General features: G+C 43.9%; 2 protein-coding genes across 2 annotated transcripts; both read left to right on the forward strand.

Moving 5' to 3' along the window:
* Positions 1–1,256: 1,256 nt before the first annotated feature.
* LOC105453520 (RIMS-binding protein 2-like) lies at positions 1,257–10,617 on the forward strand. Its single transcript, XM_011695554.1, has 16 exons — positions 1,257–1,557; positions 3,221–3,549; positions 3,711–3,885; positions 4,079–4,456; positions 4,496–4,522; positions 4,824–5,139; positions 5,356–5,939; positions 6,142–6,268; positions 6,935–7,154; positions 7,461–7,878; positions 8,105–8,636; positions 8,773–8,988; positions 9,300–9,511; positions 9,783–10,019; positions 10,252–10,510; positions 10,559–10,617. The coding sequence occupies exons 1-16, from the start codon at positions 1,414–1,416 to the stop codon at positions 10,615–10,617; spliced, it is 4,233 nt and encodes a 1,410-aa protein (XP_011693856.1). The 5' UTR covers positions 1,257–1,413.
* Positions 10,618–14,313: 3,696 nt separating this feature from the next.
* Positions 14,314–20,370, forward strand: LOC105453492 (gamma-gliadin B-like). Its single transcript, XM_011695497.1, has one exon. The coding sequence runs from the start codon at positions 14,339–14,341 to the stop codon at positions 14,804–14,806; it is 468 nt and encodes a 155-aa protein (XP_011693799.1). The 5' UTR covers positions 14,314–14,338; the 3' UTR covers positions 14,807–20,370.
* Positions 20,371–20,861: the final 491 nt, after the last annotated feature.

Raw genomic sequence — 20,861 nt, forward strand, 5'->3', positions numbered from 1 at the left:
CGGGACGAGGAGGGCGTGAAACTCCGCGATGCGCGTAAATCGCTAACTGAAGCTCGCCTCGTATAAGGCACGTGTCGCTCATCGTAACGTACATACACGTTAACGAGATTCTGTGACAAGTGCGGCTTATGCGGATGTATGTATGTGTGTGTGTGTGTGTGTGTGTGTGCGCGCGTGCGTGCGTGCATGTATGTATGTATGTATGTATGTATGTATGTATGTACGTATGTATAGGTCTCAATCGCGGCAACTTTTTCGCGTGAAAACCGCGATCGAGCACTTGGCCGCACGCGACGCGTTAACACGAAATATAGCGCGAGCACGGTACAACTCGCGCGCTGTAATTAACACTCCCTTGGCTGTGCTGTGCCGCCGGTGTTAAAGTACGTATTCGCGGTCGGTTGGGCTCATTGTGGGCGCCAGCGACGAACGATCGTCGACCATAAAGTCGCAAACCGGGGGAGCGAGGGTTTCCACAGGCGGATTACAAACTCGATCGAATTTTCTTCGTGCCAATACCTGTTGCCAATAATCGCGCCGATTGACTTTCTCACTTAACTAGCAACTTCCGCAGTAAATTTAGTGACCAGAACAGCCCTTAATGCGCGACCGTTGAGCTGCTCTTTTATTTGATATAGAGAGGATCAAGTCGGAGGAAACTTTTCTTGTTACGATGTCTTTAAATGATTACGTTATCTTTAAATTAATTTTTTTTTATTCGTCTGTAAATTAGATGCAAAGACTGTAGAGAGCTTACAGTGGTTAAAAAGATATCTAGTTTTAAAGATCGTATACGTAAAATAGATAAGAGAATCAGGCTGCTTGAGAGTAACTTCATCAAATGAAGGGCCAATCGATTCAACCTAATTCACGCTATATTTGGCTACGACATACATTCTTCGCATTTCGTAGATTTATAATTAACGAACACATTTATACATGTGTGTGTATATATATTTCACTCATTAGATATTCATCTCATTTCCTGAATCTGAAAATATAAGATCGTAAGGCGATCGAGCCACTCACTAACGAATTAAGAAATATTTTGCATACGTGCGTTTTCTCCTAGGATGACCCCATATCTAACTACGAATCAGCTGATCCGATGCGAAAGAACGCTGGTTAACCCCTTAAACGCGAGGTCCCCCTCGTTTCCCGAGAGAGCTACGAGAACAAGTTCCGGCTCAATCCCGAGGCGGGGTACGCACGTGACGGGAGAAATAAGAATTCCCCTTTGTACTGCAATAGAGTCGCACTGTTAGGCGTGTGTGGGATCGTCGTGCGGTGCGCGGCGCGGCTCGACGGGCCGCGCAAAGGCCGCCCAATTAATTAAGATAGCTCCTAGACACACACGCTAGATCGATAGGGACCGGCCGCGATAAAGACTGGCGAGGGTCTCAGACTTCAGGGATGTTGCAGTGCTGTGGTGTTGGAGGTGGCGCTTCCACGGCACCTCAGGCTCCGCAGCTGCACGGGACCGGATCCGCTGTCGGGGCTACCACCTCCACGAGAACCACCATCATGCAGGACGCAGTTCTCGAATCCATCCTGGAGGTGAGCGTTATTCAGCTGCGTCAGCAATCAATGTAAAACAGTTTTGCAGACATTATTCTTTTCATTTTTCAAATTTTATTTTTAAAAATGTGTTATCTGGATTTATCCTTTATTTTGGAAAATATTACTATTTAATCGTTTGTGAGTTTGACAGTATCTTAGTTTTTGATTAAATGCAACCTCTAAGATAATGAAAAATAATTTAAGCAGTTTTTATTTCTTCTTTTTTCAAAGTAAGTAACTTCATCATATTGCTCTTTCTATTTGGAAGAACTGAATTATTTTAAATTTCTGCGGAAATGTATCTTCGGTGAGGCATGCGGAATGTTATTTTGCAGCTGCCAAAAATGAAAGATCCTACGTAGCGATATTAATAAATTCGCGAAACACGTGCGTGCGCTTTGTCATGAATCGAAAGTCCTTGAAATTAAACAGATTACGTGGAAAGGTAATATGCATGTAATCAATACGTATATACACACATACACACACGCGCACGTGCGCGCGGGAAAGTTTATACGTGTAAACCGTCGACAATGAACCGCGGCTCGTGAAAAGCTCTCTTTCACTCTCGGCGCGGCGGCTCGCCGGTACTCGATAAAGCATACGTAATGTGAAAAACAAAAGTTTTTATTAATGCGTTCCGGTAATGATTGCCCGCTCTCGGAGGGAGCTTTAATTCGCCACGCGTAAAATAAACCGCTTAAACTTTGTTAACGATTGAAATTTATGTCGTCCCGCATACGCCGCGACGGTGCCTCAAAGCGGACCCCGGAAATCTGTACGCGGAAAATTAATACTAACCCAGCAGAAGTTCAATCCACCGCAATGGAGATAATTGAGCAATTAATTTCGCCAAGTGGTAAGCAATTTTACGGATTATAAAGCGATCGGCGTCGCTCCATAATTGCCGACTAATTATAAAGAGCCGTTAAAGAGGAGATGTCGAAAAAAACGTGACCCATTGATATTGTCCTCTTGACTTTTTTTAGTGTCATTTTTTTTTACGGAAAAATTTCTACAGCTAGATTGTATATAGCGAGATCAGTTGCAAGCGCACCTTCGGGCAATCGGAGCACAAAAGCCCCTCTTCATTATAAACGTGACATTCTTGTCGCGTATCCAACTACAGGCGTCGCTTCGGGTTATTAAAAACGATGCCTCGCTACCACAAAAATCGAATTAATTTCTTTCTTTATCCGTTATTTTCCACTCCGAGAGAAATGTTGGATATCGTAAACGTACGTCTATAAAATTATATTGAATAATTTAATGTGTATAAGGGAGTTTTATTATAAAATTATACTTATACATTAAATGACATTCCAAAGTGTTATAATTATGCAGTGGCATTTGCACGATGATGTAGGATCACCACGTATTTACCTCAATATGCAAAATAAAATTTATGTTGCAATTAATTTTTTTTAATTTTTTGTATCAAGCATTTATAAAAATACATAAACATTTATCTCCTATATCGCTGCGTGATTTGAAACGATAAGTGGTCTGTAAATAGCTATTATTAATCGAACAACCTTAGCAAATCGCTATCGTGTCTACGTAATGACATTACCATCGCGTAACGTCGATTACGAAGAATATGTCTATCGGACATCGACGAATTTATTTATGACGCTAATTATACGGTCGATTCTTTCAGCAAATGCGGGAGACGGAAGCCCGGCGAGCGGAGCTGGAGAGGCAGCATGCGGACGCACAGAACCAGCTGCGGGAAAAGATAGCAGGACGCTATCAGGGCCCGGAATCGGTCGAGGCGTTGCAGTCGAAAATCCGGGAGCTCGAGAAGAAGACCGAGCTGCAGATGGTGAAGCACGAGGAGCTGTCGCTGGAGCTGACCAGCCTGAGACGTGCGCGCAGCAGAGGACCAGTCGCGGGGCATGTCACGTCCACGAACGTCCCGACGTCCACTTGGCCGCCGGCCGGCTCCGAGATCGATAGAATCATCGCCAAAATCGAGCAGGACAATAGGTATGCAAATTGACGAAACGGATCTCCTCTTAAACGAAAGAAATTGGCTCCGCGCAGTCAGAGCAAACTCTGTACACTTATAGTGGAGTTGTTTTATTTAATTATGCGTGACTTGTAAGCGAATCGCGTGGATTTTTTTATTAATGAAAATAAAATCACAGTGGCAGAATATTGCACGAATTGGACCACACGCGGGGGGCGATAACCACGCAACAACCCTCGGCCACGCAGGGCATCCTCAGGTCCAGTTCGGAAAATCTTCCTAATCTCGGCCAGCATCAGCATCCACCTCATCCGCACGCCCTTAACCTCGGGATGCCTACTCAGATGGGCCACGTACGTAATCCATTTACGTAATATTATACAATGTTGCATAATCTTTCTCCCTAATCTTTATTAATACGAGAAATTGGATCGAGAGAAAAACGTTAGTTTCAACAAGAATAATTCTTTAAGTAATTACTTTCTCATTGCGATCTGTATACTTTTTGGTATATTTGCTGAATATTGATAAGGTCTATTCGAACAGTACGCAGGTTCACCAATGCCATTAACGCCGATGATGCCTGGTTGTCCTCCATTGACGCCTAACGGACCACCATATCACTACAGCGAGCCAATACCGCCGGCACCGTCACTCTCCAGCAGTCAGTCGCAGCCCGCTTTCCAGCAGAAAATTCAACAGTACCAGCAGCAGCAGCAGTCGCAGCACGAGATGTCGAGCTCTCATTCTCAAAGCGCTCTACCGTCTCAGCAGAAACAAACGCACACCTCACACTTCACAAGCAATCAGTATCAGGAGAGCTATCCGCATACGCAAACGTATCAGCAACCGCTTCAGCAGCCGCAGCAACAGCAACAACAGCATCCGGCCTCGACCACGTACCTGACATCGGCCAGCCAGAGCGTGATACCTCACTATACACAGCCTGCCCAGACCGCCCAGAATTATCAGTTGAATGGGAGTCAACAGGTGTGTCGTCAATTATTCAATCGTGATTACTTTCTTATAAGCATGTAAACAAAGTAATGAATTCTTGGCAGACTATAAATAGAATGAATGGCACTGCTTTTGGTATTCAGCTTACGAAATATTTATCTAGAATAAATCCAATCAGTTGCAAATTATTCAAACATCGCAATTTTTTATAACGACTACATTTAATTTTATTTCTATTGTGATATTGATAATATTACAATAGAACCGATATTAATAAGTTACGAAAAATAAGACGGCTATAAATTTCACAACGGTTAATTTGTTCCGCGCGCAGGCAACGACATATCCTAGTTTGTCCATGGCCTCGCATCCAAACGGAACATACAGCACGGGCGCGACCAGCTACAACACTCAGTTGCCGCATCACAACTATACCGTACCGCAGACGAACATCACGCAGACAACGCTGTCCTCGCTGCCGCTGTACTCCACCACGTCCTTTCACTCCACCCTCGGGGGACTCACGAGCGTACCCCAGTCCGTTCTTCCTTTCTCCACCGGTCAGAGCACCTTCGCCTCCAGTGGAAGTGGATCGACATACTCCACTACCGTCGGGACCAACGCTTTCGGGACGCCAGGCGTAAGCTCAGGTCAGAATCGCGTCGTTAAAAGATTTAGTCTGCAGTGTAATATTTTTAAGAATCTAAAGAACGATCAAAATTTTTTTTCGATTTCAGAAAAATAAATCGTAGCATTATTAAATTTTTGGCTCAGTATTTTTTTAATATAAAATATTGTATTTATATATAGACAGCATGATCGGTTAACAGCGTTAGTTTACCGTTCTGTAACGCGTGCCTGTGCAGGTACTAGTTCGGGAGGCCTGTTACAAGCAATAGGCGATCCTCTGCAAGCGATGCAGCAACTCTCCGCCCAGTCGCAGGCAAATCAGCTTCAGCAGCAGGCGATTATCCAGCAGATCCAGCAGAGCTTGCGCGCCAGTTCGCCGACCGCGCCCGGTACCGCGACCGGCCACCATTTTCTGGGTCCTAGGCAAATGCCGAAGATTCCCACGAGTATACTGACGAATCCCCTGGACCGACTGACCAACACCGAGGACATTATTTCCGAGGGTCAAGTGGACATGCTGGACGTACCCGGCAAGGGTAGATGTTACGTTTACATAGCTCGCTTCAGCTACGAGCCGTTCCAACATTCGCCGAACGCGAATCCGGAAGCGGAGCTACCGGTCCAGGGCGGCGACTACCTCTTGGTCTGGGGCCAGCCCGACGAGGACGGTTTCCTGGACGCGGAGACGCTCGACGGTAGACGCGGTCTGGTGCCGGCTAACTTCGTGCAGAAGTTGGTCGGTGACGATCTGCTGGAATTCCATCAAGCCGTTCTCGGCCTCAGGGACGTAGACGATTCCGTCTCGACAAATATCCCTCAAGTGAGCAATATAAACTAATGAAATATTATATATAACGAGCTGATAAGTTTATATTCTACTTGCATTTATATCTCCGCGATAAACAGGATCGACATCACGATATTATTAATATCCGGAAATAATGAGAGCATTTATCGAAATTTTCTTTATTTGAAGAATGTTAAGTAGATGATAATTATAATTCAAATTTGATTTATTTTAGTGCTATCTGCAAGATATTGATTTAGAATTAGCCGCGTTGGAAGAAGGAAACCGGAATCGTCAAGCAGAATTAACCGCGTACGCGGAACTCGACAATATCGCGGAGGAGGATGAGCAGGAACCACCAGGTTAGTACGCTTTATCAATTCGTTGTGACATTCCGCAAAATGTTGCATGGCGCAAATCCTTAACGCTTATTAGATTATTAGAATAGAATTAGATGATATAACGCATATAAAATATATATCCGCAATCCAGTAAATATGTAGATATATATGGTACTTGGATCACCTTTATAGAAAAACAGTTTCGCTTTTAGCGATGTGCTTCAAACGTTTTTCCGACAACCTGTACACGTTTTCAAAATAACACGATCCGTGACGCAGCTATAAAAATTTTTCTCTAGAGAAAATCTCGCTTCCACAATTTATCGATCCTACTTTACGTGCGTGCATGTGTATGTTCAATTCGATGTTGAATAAACCCAAGAGATAATATTGAAATACCCTCGGTGTATTCGTACAGCTTCTTCCCTTGCTCCATTCGTTGTGCACGTTTGATTAAATTTGGAACGAGAGTTCTGTACACGTCACACGGTATAAACGTCCACGCCTGAATCCCGAATCCGGTTTTCACGGAGTGAATAGTCACAAAATGAAATGGAGAACACAGAAAATCGAAAATCGTTGCACTGTGTTAAGTGTTGGCTGGATTTAGGCTGGCTTAGAGAGATAGACGATAGTGAGAGATCCTTAGCTACAGCTAGGCTTTGTCTTTGTCTTTTCCTCCTGAAGAAGTCTACATGTTTTCGGACCTAGTTCCGGCGCCGCAGCACCTCACCCTCGAGCGGCAACTCAACAAGAGCGTGCTGATCGGATGGACTGCGCCCGACAACACGCACCAGCTCGAGTCCTACCATGTCTACGTGGACGGCGTGCTGAAAGTCACGGTGAAGGCCACCGAGAGGACCAGGGCCTTGGTGGAGGGGGTCGATTCTACGCGGGTTTGTAATAAAATCCTTTACTCATTAAACTTTTCAAAAGGAATTTACGATACAAAGAAAAACTGTAAATTTTAATTAAAGTCATAATTATTAATTAATACGATTTACATAATTATTATAATGTGTAATAGGAGAGAATATTTATATATGCGATATACTTAAAAAAGTTCTTTAAACAATAATTAATATTTTAGATTGGCACACGAAGTTTAAATATAACTCTAAGATTTCAGGGCATGTAACAGAATGTGAAGGATTGATTTGTATAAAAATATCAGATGTAACTTTCTTTATGTAATTTTAATCGAAATTATTCTTTCGCTGATACAGCCGCACAGGATAAGCGTGCGCTCGGTCACGCACTCGAGAAGGACGTCGCGCGACGCCGCTTGCACGATGGTGATCGGTAAGGACATCGCGCTCGGCCCAACCGCCGTTAAAGCGTCGAATGTCACGGCTACTAGTGCCGTGATATCCTGGCTACCCAGTAACAGCAATCATCAGCACGTCGTATGCGTGAACAACGTGGAAGTGAGGACCGTGAAGCCGGGCGTCTACAGGCACACCATCACCGGCCTGGCACCGTCGACGATATACAGGGTGACCGTCAAGGCGAAGAATCTGCGGGCGACGCATTTTGAGGACCAAAATGCCCAGGCGGCAAACAACCTGGCCTGCCACGTCCACTTTAAAACGTTGCCCAAAGGACTACCGGATCCTCCGGTCGATATCCAGGTTAATATAAATATAATCATCTCGTATCTTGTATCTTACAATTTTAAAATTTTCTAGGACTAGAATAAAAACTCTGACAGCAGCGTTAAATTCCGATATTTTCCAGAAATGGAATAAAAATTCGGTGACCAGAGTTACTGGATTTTCTAGAATTTCTGTCAACGATTCTTTAAAAAAAAAGTTCACTATAGGCACTAATGATACGCGGCTGTTATCCAATTTCCAGGTGGAGGCTGGACCGCAGGACGGCACTTTGCTAGTGACCTGGCAGCCTGTTGCCCTAAACGGTTCGGCCGTCACCGGTTACGCGGTGTACGCCGATGGTAAGAAGGTCACCGATGTTGACAGCCCCACCGGGGACCACGCGCTCGTCGACATACACAAGCTCATGGGTCTCAATCCGAAGCATATCACCGTCAGGACTAAGAGCAGGGAGAGTCAGTCGGGCGACAGTTGTGCAACAGCAATACCCTGCAGCGTGCTCCGTGGTGGCCCCACTCACATGCCGCCTCATGGACTTCCGCACATGGTGGATCAACGGCAGCAGCAACAGTCCGCCATGGGTCCCCAACAGGACGATCCCAATCGACATCGCATGGCCAGCGGCGTGGCTCAGCGATACCCGAACGCGCCCGTGCCCTCGCATATGCGACGGCACGTGGCCAACCGAGTAGACGCCCACGGTCAGGTTATCATCGAGACGGACGAGAATCTCTCCGATAAGGAGATTTACCCCGGACAGAGCATTCCTCAGATGGGTAAGGATCTAGAGATATAAAGAAGCAAGGGAATCTGGGTTCGCGATGACAATGAATGACTTCCGTACAAACCCAAGCTCCCCCTGCGCGATTTATAACTTTTGCTTAATCGCGATTTTTCAATTATCTCGTCTAGGAATTCCAGAAATCACAAAAGATTCTGCGAGCGAAGCAAATTATAGCGAGGAGGACGATCCCACGCGAAGATCGCGGGGAATGCCACCACAGCATCACGGCCCGCATCATCGATATGGCCCGCAAATGGATCCTCAGGGCCCGCCTGGAGCACATAGATCTCCTAGCATGAGCGGTCCGAGCAGTAGATCGCAAGATCCTTATTATGACCAAACGGGTAGATATAATGGCCACTGTGTTGCTGTGATGGAATTCTTTGCATTCTTTGCATCAATTTCTAATTTAACAATAATTTCATTTTTCCTTCTATAATTAATTCTTTCTGGAGAATTGCTGTTTATGTTACAACTCTGAAGATAAACCCTGAATGTACATGGCACTCTTCTCTTCTTTCGGACTCTCTTCTCTCGCTGAAGTGTTTGATGTAAAATAATAATCATGCTGTCTAATCGTCTATCAACTTTAAGTGTACAAAATAAAGCCACGAGTCACGTTATTGTATTCGCTTTTTTTTTAAATATTGTTCAGGAGCTCAAAGGGGAAGAGGACCGGTTTATAGGACTGGCGGACGAGTACCACAGGCTCAAGGTGGAGCGAGTCACCCACCGAATGTAGCTCAACAAATGAACAAGAGGCAACGGTGGTTCGTGGCGCTATTCGACTACGATCCTACGACCATGTCACCTAATCCAGATGCGTGCGAGGAGGAATTACCATTTTCCGAAGGCGATACCATCAAGGTTCTCAATCTACATTATTCTTATTTATTATTTGTGATAAATAAAATTATAGCAGAATATTTTAATTTAGTTTAAATTAAATTAAAAAATTGAAACTATTTTAATTAAATTTAAATTAAATGTTTTCTATAAAAATTATACATATTAAATCTTTCTTATAAAATTGAGATCTTAAGGCACATTTAATTTAACAATACTTGATTAATATTTATATCTGTAAATAATAACCATTGAACTGCATAAAAGTAAAATCTTATGCATTTTTCCATAGGTGTACGGCGACAAAGATGCTGATGGTTTTTACTGGGGCGAGTGTCGCGGTAGGCGAGGATATGTTCCTTATAATATGGTGGAAGAACTTAAAGATCCACCGGGTCAAGTACAGCCTGGTAGGAGAGGGCCTGCACAGAGCGAGAGATGGGGGGATATTTATGCGAGTATGCCTGTGAAGAAGATGATAGCCCTTTACGATTACGATCCTCATGAATTGTCTCCTAACGTTGATGCTGTAAGATTTTTATCGTAATACTCTGAATTAAAAAATTCATCCATACACATATTTGAATACATATTCAAACGGAGTCTTAAAAATCCGCTAACTGTAGATAATTAATTGATTACTACACGTTGAGATATAATGATAAAATAATTTACATGTTTTCATTAATAGTTTTCGTTAATGTTATTAATTCATTAATCATTATTATTCATTAATCCTACTAATTGCCATAATTTTGCAGCAAGTCGAGTTAACGTTCCAAACCGGAAACGAGATATATGTTTACGGCGATATGGACGATGATGGATTTTACATGGGCGAGTTGAACGGCGTGCGCGGTTTAGTGCCGAGTAATTTCCTCACCGAGGCCCCGGGACAGAATCAGGGCCAGCCGCCGCAGGGTAGCAGACGACCCGGCGGTCAGAGCCAAGGACCGGGCGCGAGGGGTCCACCGCCACCTCCTCGGGAACCACCCCCGGCCGGTCATCGACGTGGCAAAGGTAAACACGCAATCAGATACCCTTCATATACATCAATCCTCCTTATAGTACCCGATTATCAGGGCATGAATATAGCTCCTCAAGCCAAGACAACAATCGGAAATTAATTGTGTGTTCTGCACGAGGAGGAAAAAAGTTTGCTGTTCTAGCGTATTTTATATTGTCATAACAAATTCGGTGGAAAGAATTCATTAAGAATACCAATTTTATTTGCTACATTTACTTATCTTGCTTTGCAGCAAATTCATGTTTCCGCAAATAAATTCACTCGGTGAGATTTTTTTTTTTATTTTGTCAAGAGATTTTACTGTAATGTCAATTACAAAAACAACAATTGCTTTTGATAATGAATGCATTATCGCATCATGTATGTATAGTAGCAACAACAGTTTTGCTACAGCAGCAAAAATCTTTTTCTCCGTGTGTATATCGATATTGTTTTGACGTTCCCAATCACCGTGAGTGTTTTGATGTTAAAAACGCAGCATCCGCAGCGCAATGCAAGAAGCGCAAACTGCCAAATTGTTAAAAGCCAGAAGAAAATTGGTTTCCGCGGTAAGTTAGAGTATTGCCGTATGAGATTCAATCTCCTCGCGGATGTTGGAACTGGCTCGAGGGGTTGTTGACGTTTACACACCGACGCGACGCATTTTAGTATCTTAAACAATTGAGCACTGAGCAAACGTGCGTGCATTTCGTATATATTATTCCTCGTGAAAATGCAATCGATAACGATCGCGTCGGTGTGTGCAAAAGAACGGAAATGCAAGCGTCAAGCAACACAAAGACACGAAACCAGATGTGCCAGACGACAGGCAGAAGGGCCACACTGATATTTTGGTTCAGCGTTACGCAATCTGGCGAATTCGAATTGATATGCAATTCGAGCCGAATGAGCATGCGGCGTATAATTAGATGGAAATTATTTTGGAGCAAGGTGTGCATACCGCGTGTCCGACACGCCCTTATTACACGTGCCCTCTCGACGCGAGAGGGCAACCCCCCGTTGTGCCGCTTCACACGCACCACCGGTTTTTTTTTCTTCCAGCAATGTACATCGATACCCACGCTCTCGTAGGCATTTAACAAACGTGTCATGTTATTCTGTTAATTGTTGCCACGATCGTCAACGTTTACAAGTTACTATACACCGATATAGAAGTTGTCCGCGTCTCACATGTATATAAAGAAAATTTGGTGAACGTCCGTGGAAACACGTGCTGTCATACACACGACGATAGATTATATATTTATATATATATATATATATATATGCAATAAAACACCAAGCTGCTTTCAATGTCTTCTATTATATAAGTATATATCTAACGTATATATATGTTTATATACGTATATATGATTATATGTACCTATGTGTATATACGTATATTTATATATATATATTTTTTTTTCTCTCCGGGCACTATCTGCCTCTGTTACTATTACTCTACGTATCTGTCCTATTCTCTCTGTCTATATTATATACATTACGTATATATTATATATTTACACTATATATATTTATCTGACTGATTATATACACACGATCATGTCGCTGTGATATATAACAGTTTACTTTATACCGACATGATCTGTTTTTGTGTGCCTGAACTGATCGATGGTCGTCGTGTCACATGATTGTCGTTCGTGTCGTGTTGTCATGCTGGCCATTTACGATTTACGTTGATCTTTCCGTTTGTACATTTTTGATCGGACGATACAAAACCATAACGATAGACGGTCGCGCGATTTTCGTCCACGAATACCGGAGAACGAACGGCGACGTCCGTGTCTGTGTCGCGAGAAACTCGCGTGACTTATAACAATACCTCGTCAAGTAATCCCCGGGACTCTTCACGCGATCATTCGAATAGATCTCATCGGGACGATCTGTTTCGCGCTGCCCGCGGCATCTTCGAAATCTCGATAGTATACATTCCGGCATGCTCGATCGACTCGAAGGAAAAAAAAAAGACAAAAATAAAATAGAGAAAAAAAAAGTAAAGGAAATGACAAAGAAAAGTAAAAGATAAATGCGCCATAAATGACAACACGGTTCTGTTCTCTTCTCTGTTGCTAGATGCCTGCATTGTGCCTGTGTCTGTCCCTGTCTGTCACTTAGACTCTAGACAACTACAACAACCACCACCACCATCACTAATGAACAACCAACAACATCAACTACAACATCAAAACAATCCACCGCATCTAGCCTATCAACAAGCGAATCACCACAGCTACACGACCGTAACCACGTCCAATCAGCATGGGCCCAGTCACTTGCCACCCGGCGGCGGTGTCATGGGTGCCCATCAGCAAGGTCCCGTACTGCCCCACCTTCAGCAACAGGTGAGCCCGCTCCTCTTCCGAGAATTTCTTCGTGCGCTTTCTCTTTCACTTTCTATCTCTCTTTCTCTCTCTCTCTCTTTCTCTTTCTCTCGTGTGCTTTTTGTCGAACGTATGTGCTTTTTATCCACACTTTTTGTGCGCTTGTTCTTCAGGTACATCGAAGCTTCCACAATCACAACGATTGTCCATGATCGACAAGTCGTTGCTCCACGCGCGACCATAAGTTGCCAATTTCCTTTCGAAGAGAAATGGAGAGAGGAATAAATCAATGAATTTTTCGTTACCAAAGCTGCGACATTCTGGAGCGAATTAATATTTTCTTATTACTTTTGCATTTCATTAGGATTTCTGTTTAGGATGCGTCCAAGCGACAGAATATTCTTTTTTTTATTTACTTTTGCATATAAATAAAATATAGATATCAGATTCAGTTATAGAAACGGGAATTTCACGAAAAAAAAAAAATATTTTTATGCATTTTTCATTACATGTCGCTCCTTGTGCTTTGCTATCAGCTCTAACTCGCGATTCTATCTTTGCTAGAAATAATTATTGAATAATTTTTTAATTCTCTTGCATGAATGCAAAATATATTAAATATATAAAGAAGTATTTTAACTTTTTTATAGAGCGAATTTTTTGAAATATCAATTTTTCAAATGCAATGTGGCCTGAGAAAAATTCGCTAGGTCATTTTTGATTAATCTGACGGCTGTTTGAATCGGTATTTTTGCATTTTACTTAGTCGTATCTGTCCTTCTTTTTGCAAGTATGAGTCGCGCTTTATTGCGGAACACGCGTACCGAAGCGTGGGCTTTGTGTGTCTCGTGTCAATGTATTTTCGTACATATGTGCCATGTGAAACGCTTTAAATCGTGCAGCATGCCGTAGCGTCGTCTTATTTGATCTGCCTTCATTTTAAAGATCATCGCAATTGAGAAAAAAAAAGAAGAAAAATAAGAGGAAAAAAAAACATACTTCGCGCCTCGATAAATCATCGCGACACGAATGTCCTACACTAACACATATTCTACAAGGGGACGAATCGAGAATACAACACGGAGATCTTTATAAAATTTCGTTCGTCCTTACGTTACCTTACCTTCTCTTATATCGAAATTTATACTCAGTATTTCTTTCTGTCGCCAATTATTTTTTTACCATTATACAAGACAGAGGTCATCACATATATCTTTCGAATTGCCGACAATTTATTTGCGTTAGCGAACCGTAGAATGATAGAAAAATAGTCTCGCAGAGGTGGACACTAGCCGGAGTAACGATAGAGCGCGCGTGATAGAGCTAGGCGAAAAAAAAAAATAGACACGTATCTATCCGTTTATTAGCGATTGGATATCAACATGATAAGAAAGCGAGACAATTATTGTCGAGGGAGAGAGAGGCTCCGAATTAACCATGTCCCTTTGCTTTTAGGGGAAGGGGAGGGGCGGCGTGGTCAATCGGGTCGCTGGTAGTAACATGCCGGGTATGCAGGTCCCGGGCCAGCACCTCCAATCGCAAGACTATCAAGGCCAGCAGCAAATGAATCAGCCGTATCAGCAACAGAATCAACCGTATCAGCAGCAGCAAATGGGCCAACAGCCGAATCAGGGATACCCGCCGCAACCGACGCAACAGTTCCAACAACCGCAGTCGCAGCAGCAAATGGGCCAGCCGTTCGCGCAGCAGAACCAGCCGATCGGCCTCGGGATGCAAATGGGCGGTCCTCAGGGCGCCAGCAAACCCATGAGAGGGATACCGGCGGTGCTGCCGACGGCGCAGTCCAAGACGCAGCCTACGATGCAGCAGCAGCAGCAGCCGCAGCAGCAGAGCACCGGGCCGAATCTGATGCAGAAGTTCACCGAAATGGCGGGCGCGAGTGCGGGCGGCGATATACTCTCCAAAGGGAAGGAGCTGATCTTTATGAAGTTCGGATTGGGCAAGTGAGGAGGAGCGATCGCTGACGACGTGACGATGACGGTGACGATGATGGTAACGACGACGCGTTGTCGCGATCGTTTCCTCCTCGTTCTCCTCGCGCTCGGCGTCCGCGTGCGCGCGAGCAAATCAATCTCGTCGATCGCGAGCTGTGTGCGAATCAGTATTACGACGCGTACGTCGTTCGACGACGGCGAAAAACGCGCAACGAGAGAACGCGATTTCACCGGACGTTGTTGCTGAAAGACAAAGAGGATAAGGCGAGAAAGAGTGTGCCGCCATTGCTGCTGCTGCTGTTACTGCTATCGTTGCTACTCGCTACTAAATAATTGTTACCTACAGCAAAGTAAAGAGAAAAAAAACCGTCGCTGGACGAATATAAAATCAAGGATGAGCCTCGCGATTAAAGGAAGGGGGAAAGAACGTTCGGTGGGGACTGCTCGAGACGAGAAGAAAGGGTGATCCACGCCGAGAATTGTCTTGACGATTCCACCGATCGAGAAAAAACAAGAGATACGTACAAGATTCATCGAATTTCTTCTCAATCCTCCTTTTTCCGAAATCTTCTTCTGCTACTTCGTCTTTTTCTTCGCGCGACGGTAGGATCCTCGATCGGTGCTGCGCGGTCCGTTGAAGAGAGAGATACATGTCGATATGCTCGTCCGTGTCGCGGAATCTCCTAAAACATACACGAGATAATCAATCACGGAATGAAATATATTTCTGCGAAAATATATTTCGAGCGACGGCGCACCAAGTCATGTAAATCGCGTATCTCGTACGCGACTGTTTCTTCCAAAATCTCTCTTCGTCCTCTTTGCGTTATTCGGAGCGCCATTCGGTTCTCAGAGTAAAATAAAAATATAAAAAAAAAGAGAGAGAAATCTTCGTTGCGATGCGGATTGTATCGAGTGTGCGTAAAAGAGAGAGAAGTAACCCGCGTTAACGTGAAGTCCGTACACGCAAAAACCGAGTCACTGGCAGAGCGAAGCTGGAACAAGGCCGACGTCGAATCTTTCGTCGCGTGGACGGAAGAGAGAGAGACAGAGGCCAACCTACCTAAGGGATAATCATATCGCCGTATAGGAGTGAGGACGCGACAAACAACGTGGGTGTGCCTTGGGAGAACCGTCTCACCCAGCAGCAACCAATGATCATATCTCTAATCGATAATTCTCTAGCTATTTTTTCTTTCTCTCGTGGAAATTGAGCGCGCTATATCGAGAGAGCCGTAGCGGCGCGTACACGATGACGATCTCTCGTCTTGACAATTTTCTCTTGTTCCCGTATGCATGTGCGTGTGTGTGTGCGTGTGTCTGTGCGTAAGTGAGACTGGACGCCCCCTTATTTTTTTCCCTCCTCTTCGCATATTCCCTTACTTTATCCCGTGTCCTTCGCTTTTATTCTAGCCCGAATGGACTTGCGCGCGGATGGAATCGTCGCGTCCGAACCGCGAGAGATAGAGAAAGAGAGATCTTCGTGTTTTCGGCCACTCGGATGAATCTCGGGATCGGGATCGCCTGTTCGGATCGGGAGAGAATCGGAAACGAATCCAAGACGATGCCCGGGGATGAACGGCGACGTGGCCATTTATCGTCGGACTTGTCTTGAACGAGTCGCACGCAGTACGGAGACACCAATGAAACGCAGACACGAGACGCTACGATCCTTCGATCGGGGCGGGCGAATTGGCCGCGTATCAAACGACAACTATATATCACAACTATGTGTGTATGAGAGGGAGAGAGAGAGAGAGAGATAAACGAGATGGAACGGGAGATCATAGCGTATTAAATGGTAACGGGATATACATATATACATATGCATATACAGATATACATATATATACATATATTATATTTAACTATTGCAAAGTGTTGTTACATCGCTACTTGTATCGTATTTTGTACAAAGTATCTTTACCTTCGATTGTTTTCTTTCGCCAAGATATCTTTAGCAAAAAAAAAATATATATGGCGGAGGAAGAGCGACAAATCTTTTCCGGATCCACTATCGAATCATTCAACAGCATCATCATCGTCATCGTCGTCATCGTCATCACATTAGTATCAACGTCACGCCATTAACGCAATCTTGTACTTAATTGTTACTACTCGCGCCTGTCCTGTGTGTGTACTCGCTTTTTGTATGTTTTTTCGGCGACGATGAATATATAGCGAGACAAGCTCGAGATTTTGAGGAGAAGGGAGCACCGCGGTAAGGAGGTAATCACTTTCGTCGAGAAATGAAGCAATTTCTAGAAAAAAAAAAACCCAAGATCGCGATACAATCCTTTCACCCCTATCAGGGCATGCGTGTCCCACTGCAGCTTTAATGATTTCTTGGAGGACAATATAACTCGTAATATAATGATGTTGCAACTACACTTTGTTAGAGTTTAGAATGTATTCTAAGGTGGGAGAGAAAGGGTTAATATTGCGATGTTTAGGAAAAAGATAATAAAAGTAACGTTAACCTTCTAACATAAACGGAACAATATTAATGAGACGCATAATAGGAACATCATGTATACGTCATTTATGGACCAAAAAAAAACTAACGAAAAACTAACGTTAAAGAAAAGTCGAAATTCACTAAATGAAATAATCAAATAGCACGTTTTTCGTTTATCGCGTCCGCGATAGATATCTTACGAATTAACAACAATTTATTGTCGATTAGAGTTTTCCATGCGCAAACTGTTAAGACTGGAGTGAAACGATTATCGGGAATTATCATTTAAATGATAAGACCGTAAAAAGCGCTGTAAATATTAAGATACGTATATAGAAATTAATTGCGAGAGACGGATGTATCTCCCTGACGCGGTGCTTCCGCTTCGCACGAGCTTACGGATGAACGATTATATGCTTGCATGGGGTGAATCTGTCTGAATCAAAAGTAGACAGAAGACGACGGTATTCGAATGTCGAAGCATCTGTTGCTTTTACTTTTTTCATTTTATTGCTGCCTTGTCGCGCGTGATAGTATGATAGAACAAAATAATACTCGGCTTCGAACGTGCGTCGGTCGATCGTACAGATCCGGTTGTGTAGCATCGCACGATCGAGCGAGAGACGCGAGAGAGAGAGATCCGTCGCTTTCTCTGCGACTGTTCGCGTGGAATAAATCCGCGAAGATAATCGATGCACCATACGTAATGATTTGCAACGGCGGGAGCTCCGCTTGCACAGTTATTTTCATCGCGTTGTATTTTTCAATTAGAGATTGTACATAAACATTTTAAAGCGAAAGAGAGAGAGAGAGAGAATATTAATTCTCGTTTACGGAACTACACGACTGGACGATTCTCGGGTAGTAACCGAGTGGAAAGTGATAAACGACATTATTTATTAGAGACACGTGTCCCCTTTCGCGGCTTCTTCTGCGGCTTTTCGTTCATTGTTCCTCCCGCCCCCTTCCCCGCTCCCCTCCTCTCACGATTAACAATTTTTCGCACTGTATTACAACACCGAACTCATATCCAACTCTAGTAGTCTTGATTCAGGCGAATGTGAAGAAAAAAAGACTGATACCGAAGTTTCCGAAGTTGCCGCGGGTGATTATAACGAGTACCAAGACGCTAAATAGCGAGTGTGTGTAATCTCTCACATATGTCGCGGTCGTTATGTGTCTTTCTTCGATTGTTTTCTGCGTTATCCCACGTTATCTCTATAATATTAGCCGTGTATAGCTCTCTTTCGCGCGAGCGAGAAAGTATATACATATTTGTTACGGACTTAAAATTGATTATAGGCGTAAAGAAGGAGAAGGAGGTAAAAGAAAATGAGAGAGAATTATTGGAGCATACGCGAGATGTCGAGCGGGTTCCGGCAGGAAGCGGGTCTTCGAAGAAGGGAGGAAATATTGTGAGAGAAAGAGAGAGAGAGAGAAACTAATCGTCGATGCGGCGCGCACATATTAGTGCTTTTACTTACGGTACAAAGTTGATCAGAGAGAGAAAGAGAGTGAGAGAGAGAGAGAGAGAAAGAAAGAAGAGTAAGCATTTTTACTTATCATCGTTAGACTTTTAGATATGATCACTCTAAAACGCACCTATATGACTTTCACGGCGAACGGACTCCATGTATCTCGCGTTAAGACGAGTTCGTACGGATCATCTCGCGCGACGCCCATCCTCTTCGCGCGGTCCAGACCAAGCGCCAGCGATTCAACCGCGATTCGATCGTTTATAAGAGAACAATAAAGTAGCGAGAGACGCGACGAGACGATCGAGCGCGGATATAGAATTACGCGGGCGGTACCGCTTGTGAAGGCTCCCGATCCGTCAACGAGTTAGAATGTCATAATCATTGGATCACATCTACGAATTATATTCTACGGGAAAGCCGTGATGATATTCGTGTGATAATTAAAAGTCTGAATTCGTTTGACTCGCGTTTCAATGTGCGATTAAATGGTCGATCCTCCATTCCTAATCTCATAGAGCTCTATATAGCGATGCGATCTTGCAATGTCCTGTCGAATGTAAATTGCTGTCTGTTAACGTTCCACACCCGACGGTTTCCTCTCGTTGTAAGTTTTATCGGAAGGGGTAATTCCTTCCCTTCTCTGCGCGACTCTGCGATGACGGATCGTCGGGCCTTATCTCGGCGGTACCAGTCGGCGTACCTAGGAGTCTACGGAGTACTTCTCGGGATCGTGCCTCACGCCTCTGTATATCTCATTGTACATTCTCATCGTTACCGACTTTTAGCCTCTGAATGGGACGATCCGTGTAGCTCCCTTTTGATATCGTGGCGATCGGTGTCGAGGACCGAAATCGACTGGCGAGCGAGCGAGCGAGCGTGCGAGCGAGAGAGCGAGCGAGCGAGTTCTAGAATGCTGAAAGGAACGCAGGTGCGCCCAACAATCCTCCACAATTTTCCGGACGTTTCTTTCGGTCTTCGTAGATACCTCTTAGGCGTAAGGCACTGGGTTGATTTTTCACCTACTAGGTGTCGAATAGAATAAATATAACGCCCGCCCTCCGCGCAGTCATATACACACACGACACATACATACACACACACACACATATACACCCCAGACCGACACGCGTTGATACGAGTGTCCGTTTGACTGTCTCTGAGAGCGTTTCTCCGACAGTAAAGCGTTTCGCAAATTGATCCTTCATTTTTCGAGCGCTGAAAAATTGTGGGCTCGCGAAAGATTAAACGCGAGCTAAATTCGGCGATTGGCAGTTTTAAACTCTCTGAGTGTGATTTATTTTTAGGAATTTGTCGAGATTGGAAAAAATTATCGAGCTTTCCGGTCTTAAACGGACACCGGCGAGATCGACGACGATGTCGTTCTGGGAACCGCGGACTTTCGTTTCCGCTAGGAAGGCTTCACAGACGGAGGGAGGAGAGCGCTATAACGAATCAAAGTGACTGACAGAGAGGGTCGATGTAAGGAGGAGGGCTATCCGAAGCTATCCGGACGGTGTTAATTAGTCGCCAATTATTGTCATTCTTTCTCTCGTGTCGACATTAAGGACGTATGAAGCGGGAGCAGGAGGTAGCGCAAATCGACTATATAAACACGTTTCAATATAAACGAAAAAAAAAAAATTATAATAAAAAGGAAATATATCGCGTCGTCTCTTAAGCATGCCAAGAGAGAGAAACGCCAGCTACGTTTGTCATTCAGTAATCTTGCGCTTTGTTTTTTCTATGAATCGGTGCGTGACGATCTTACTCCTTGTTAGATCGAGGTGAAGTAAGAGAAACAGGAGAAAAAAAAGAAGCTGCTATATATACATACACACACACACACACACACATATATATATATAGCAATATATGAAGAGAAAAGGGGAGATTTAAGAGAGCCCACAAAAAAAACACACACACACAATGTTATTATAAACGATTAATTAATAAAAAACGAATCTTGTTTGTTGTTACTTCTGGTATACCTCGTTGTGGACCATCGCACCGATTTATCGCTATAATTTGCTCGTCTTTCGAGTTTCCTCTCAAACTACGTTATTTTTCTTTTTTTTTTCGTTTTATAGATTACGAGTCTGACGGACACAGCTACGGACGGGAGAGTACTTAAC

Source organism: Wasmannia auropunctata, unplaced genomic scaffold (genome assembly GCF_000956235.1).
Source record: "Wasmannia auropunctata unplaced genomic scaffold, wasmannia.A_1.0 LD335999.1, whole genome shotgun sequence".
Classification (NCBI taxonomy): Eukaryota; Metazoa; Arthropoda; class Insecta; order Hymenoptera; family Formicidae; genus Wasmannia; species Wasmannia auropunctata.

Bases quoted from the DNA above. Each gene is read 5' to 3' on its own strand.
- LOC105453520 (XM_011695554.1), top strand. From the start codon at position 1,414: ATGTTGCAGTGCTGTGGTGTTGGAGGTGGCGCTTCCACGGCACCTCAG. The intron at 3,550-3,710 runs GTATGCAAATTG...ATAAAATCACAG, and splicing joins AAAATCGAGCAGGACAATAG to TGGCAGAATATTGCACGAAT. The intron at 4,523-4,823 runs GTGTGTCGTCAA...TTCCGCGCGCAG, and splicing joins AGTTGAATGGGAGTCAACAG to GCAACGACATATCCTAGTTT.
- LOC105453492 (XM_011695497.1), top strand. From the start codon at position 14,339: ATGCCGGGTATGCAGGTCCCGGGCCAGCACCTCCAATCGCAAGACTAT.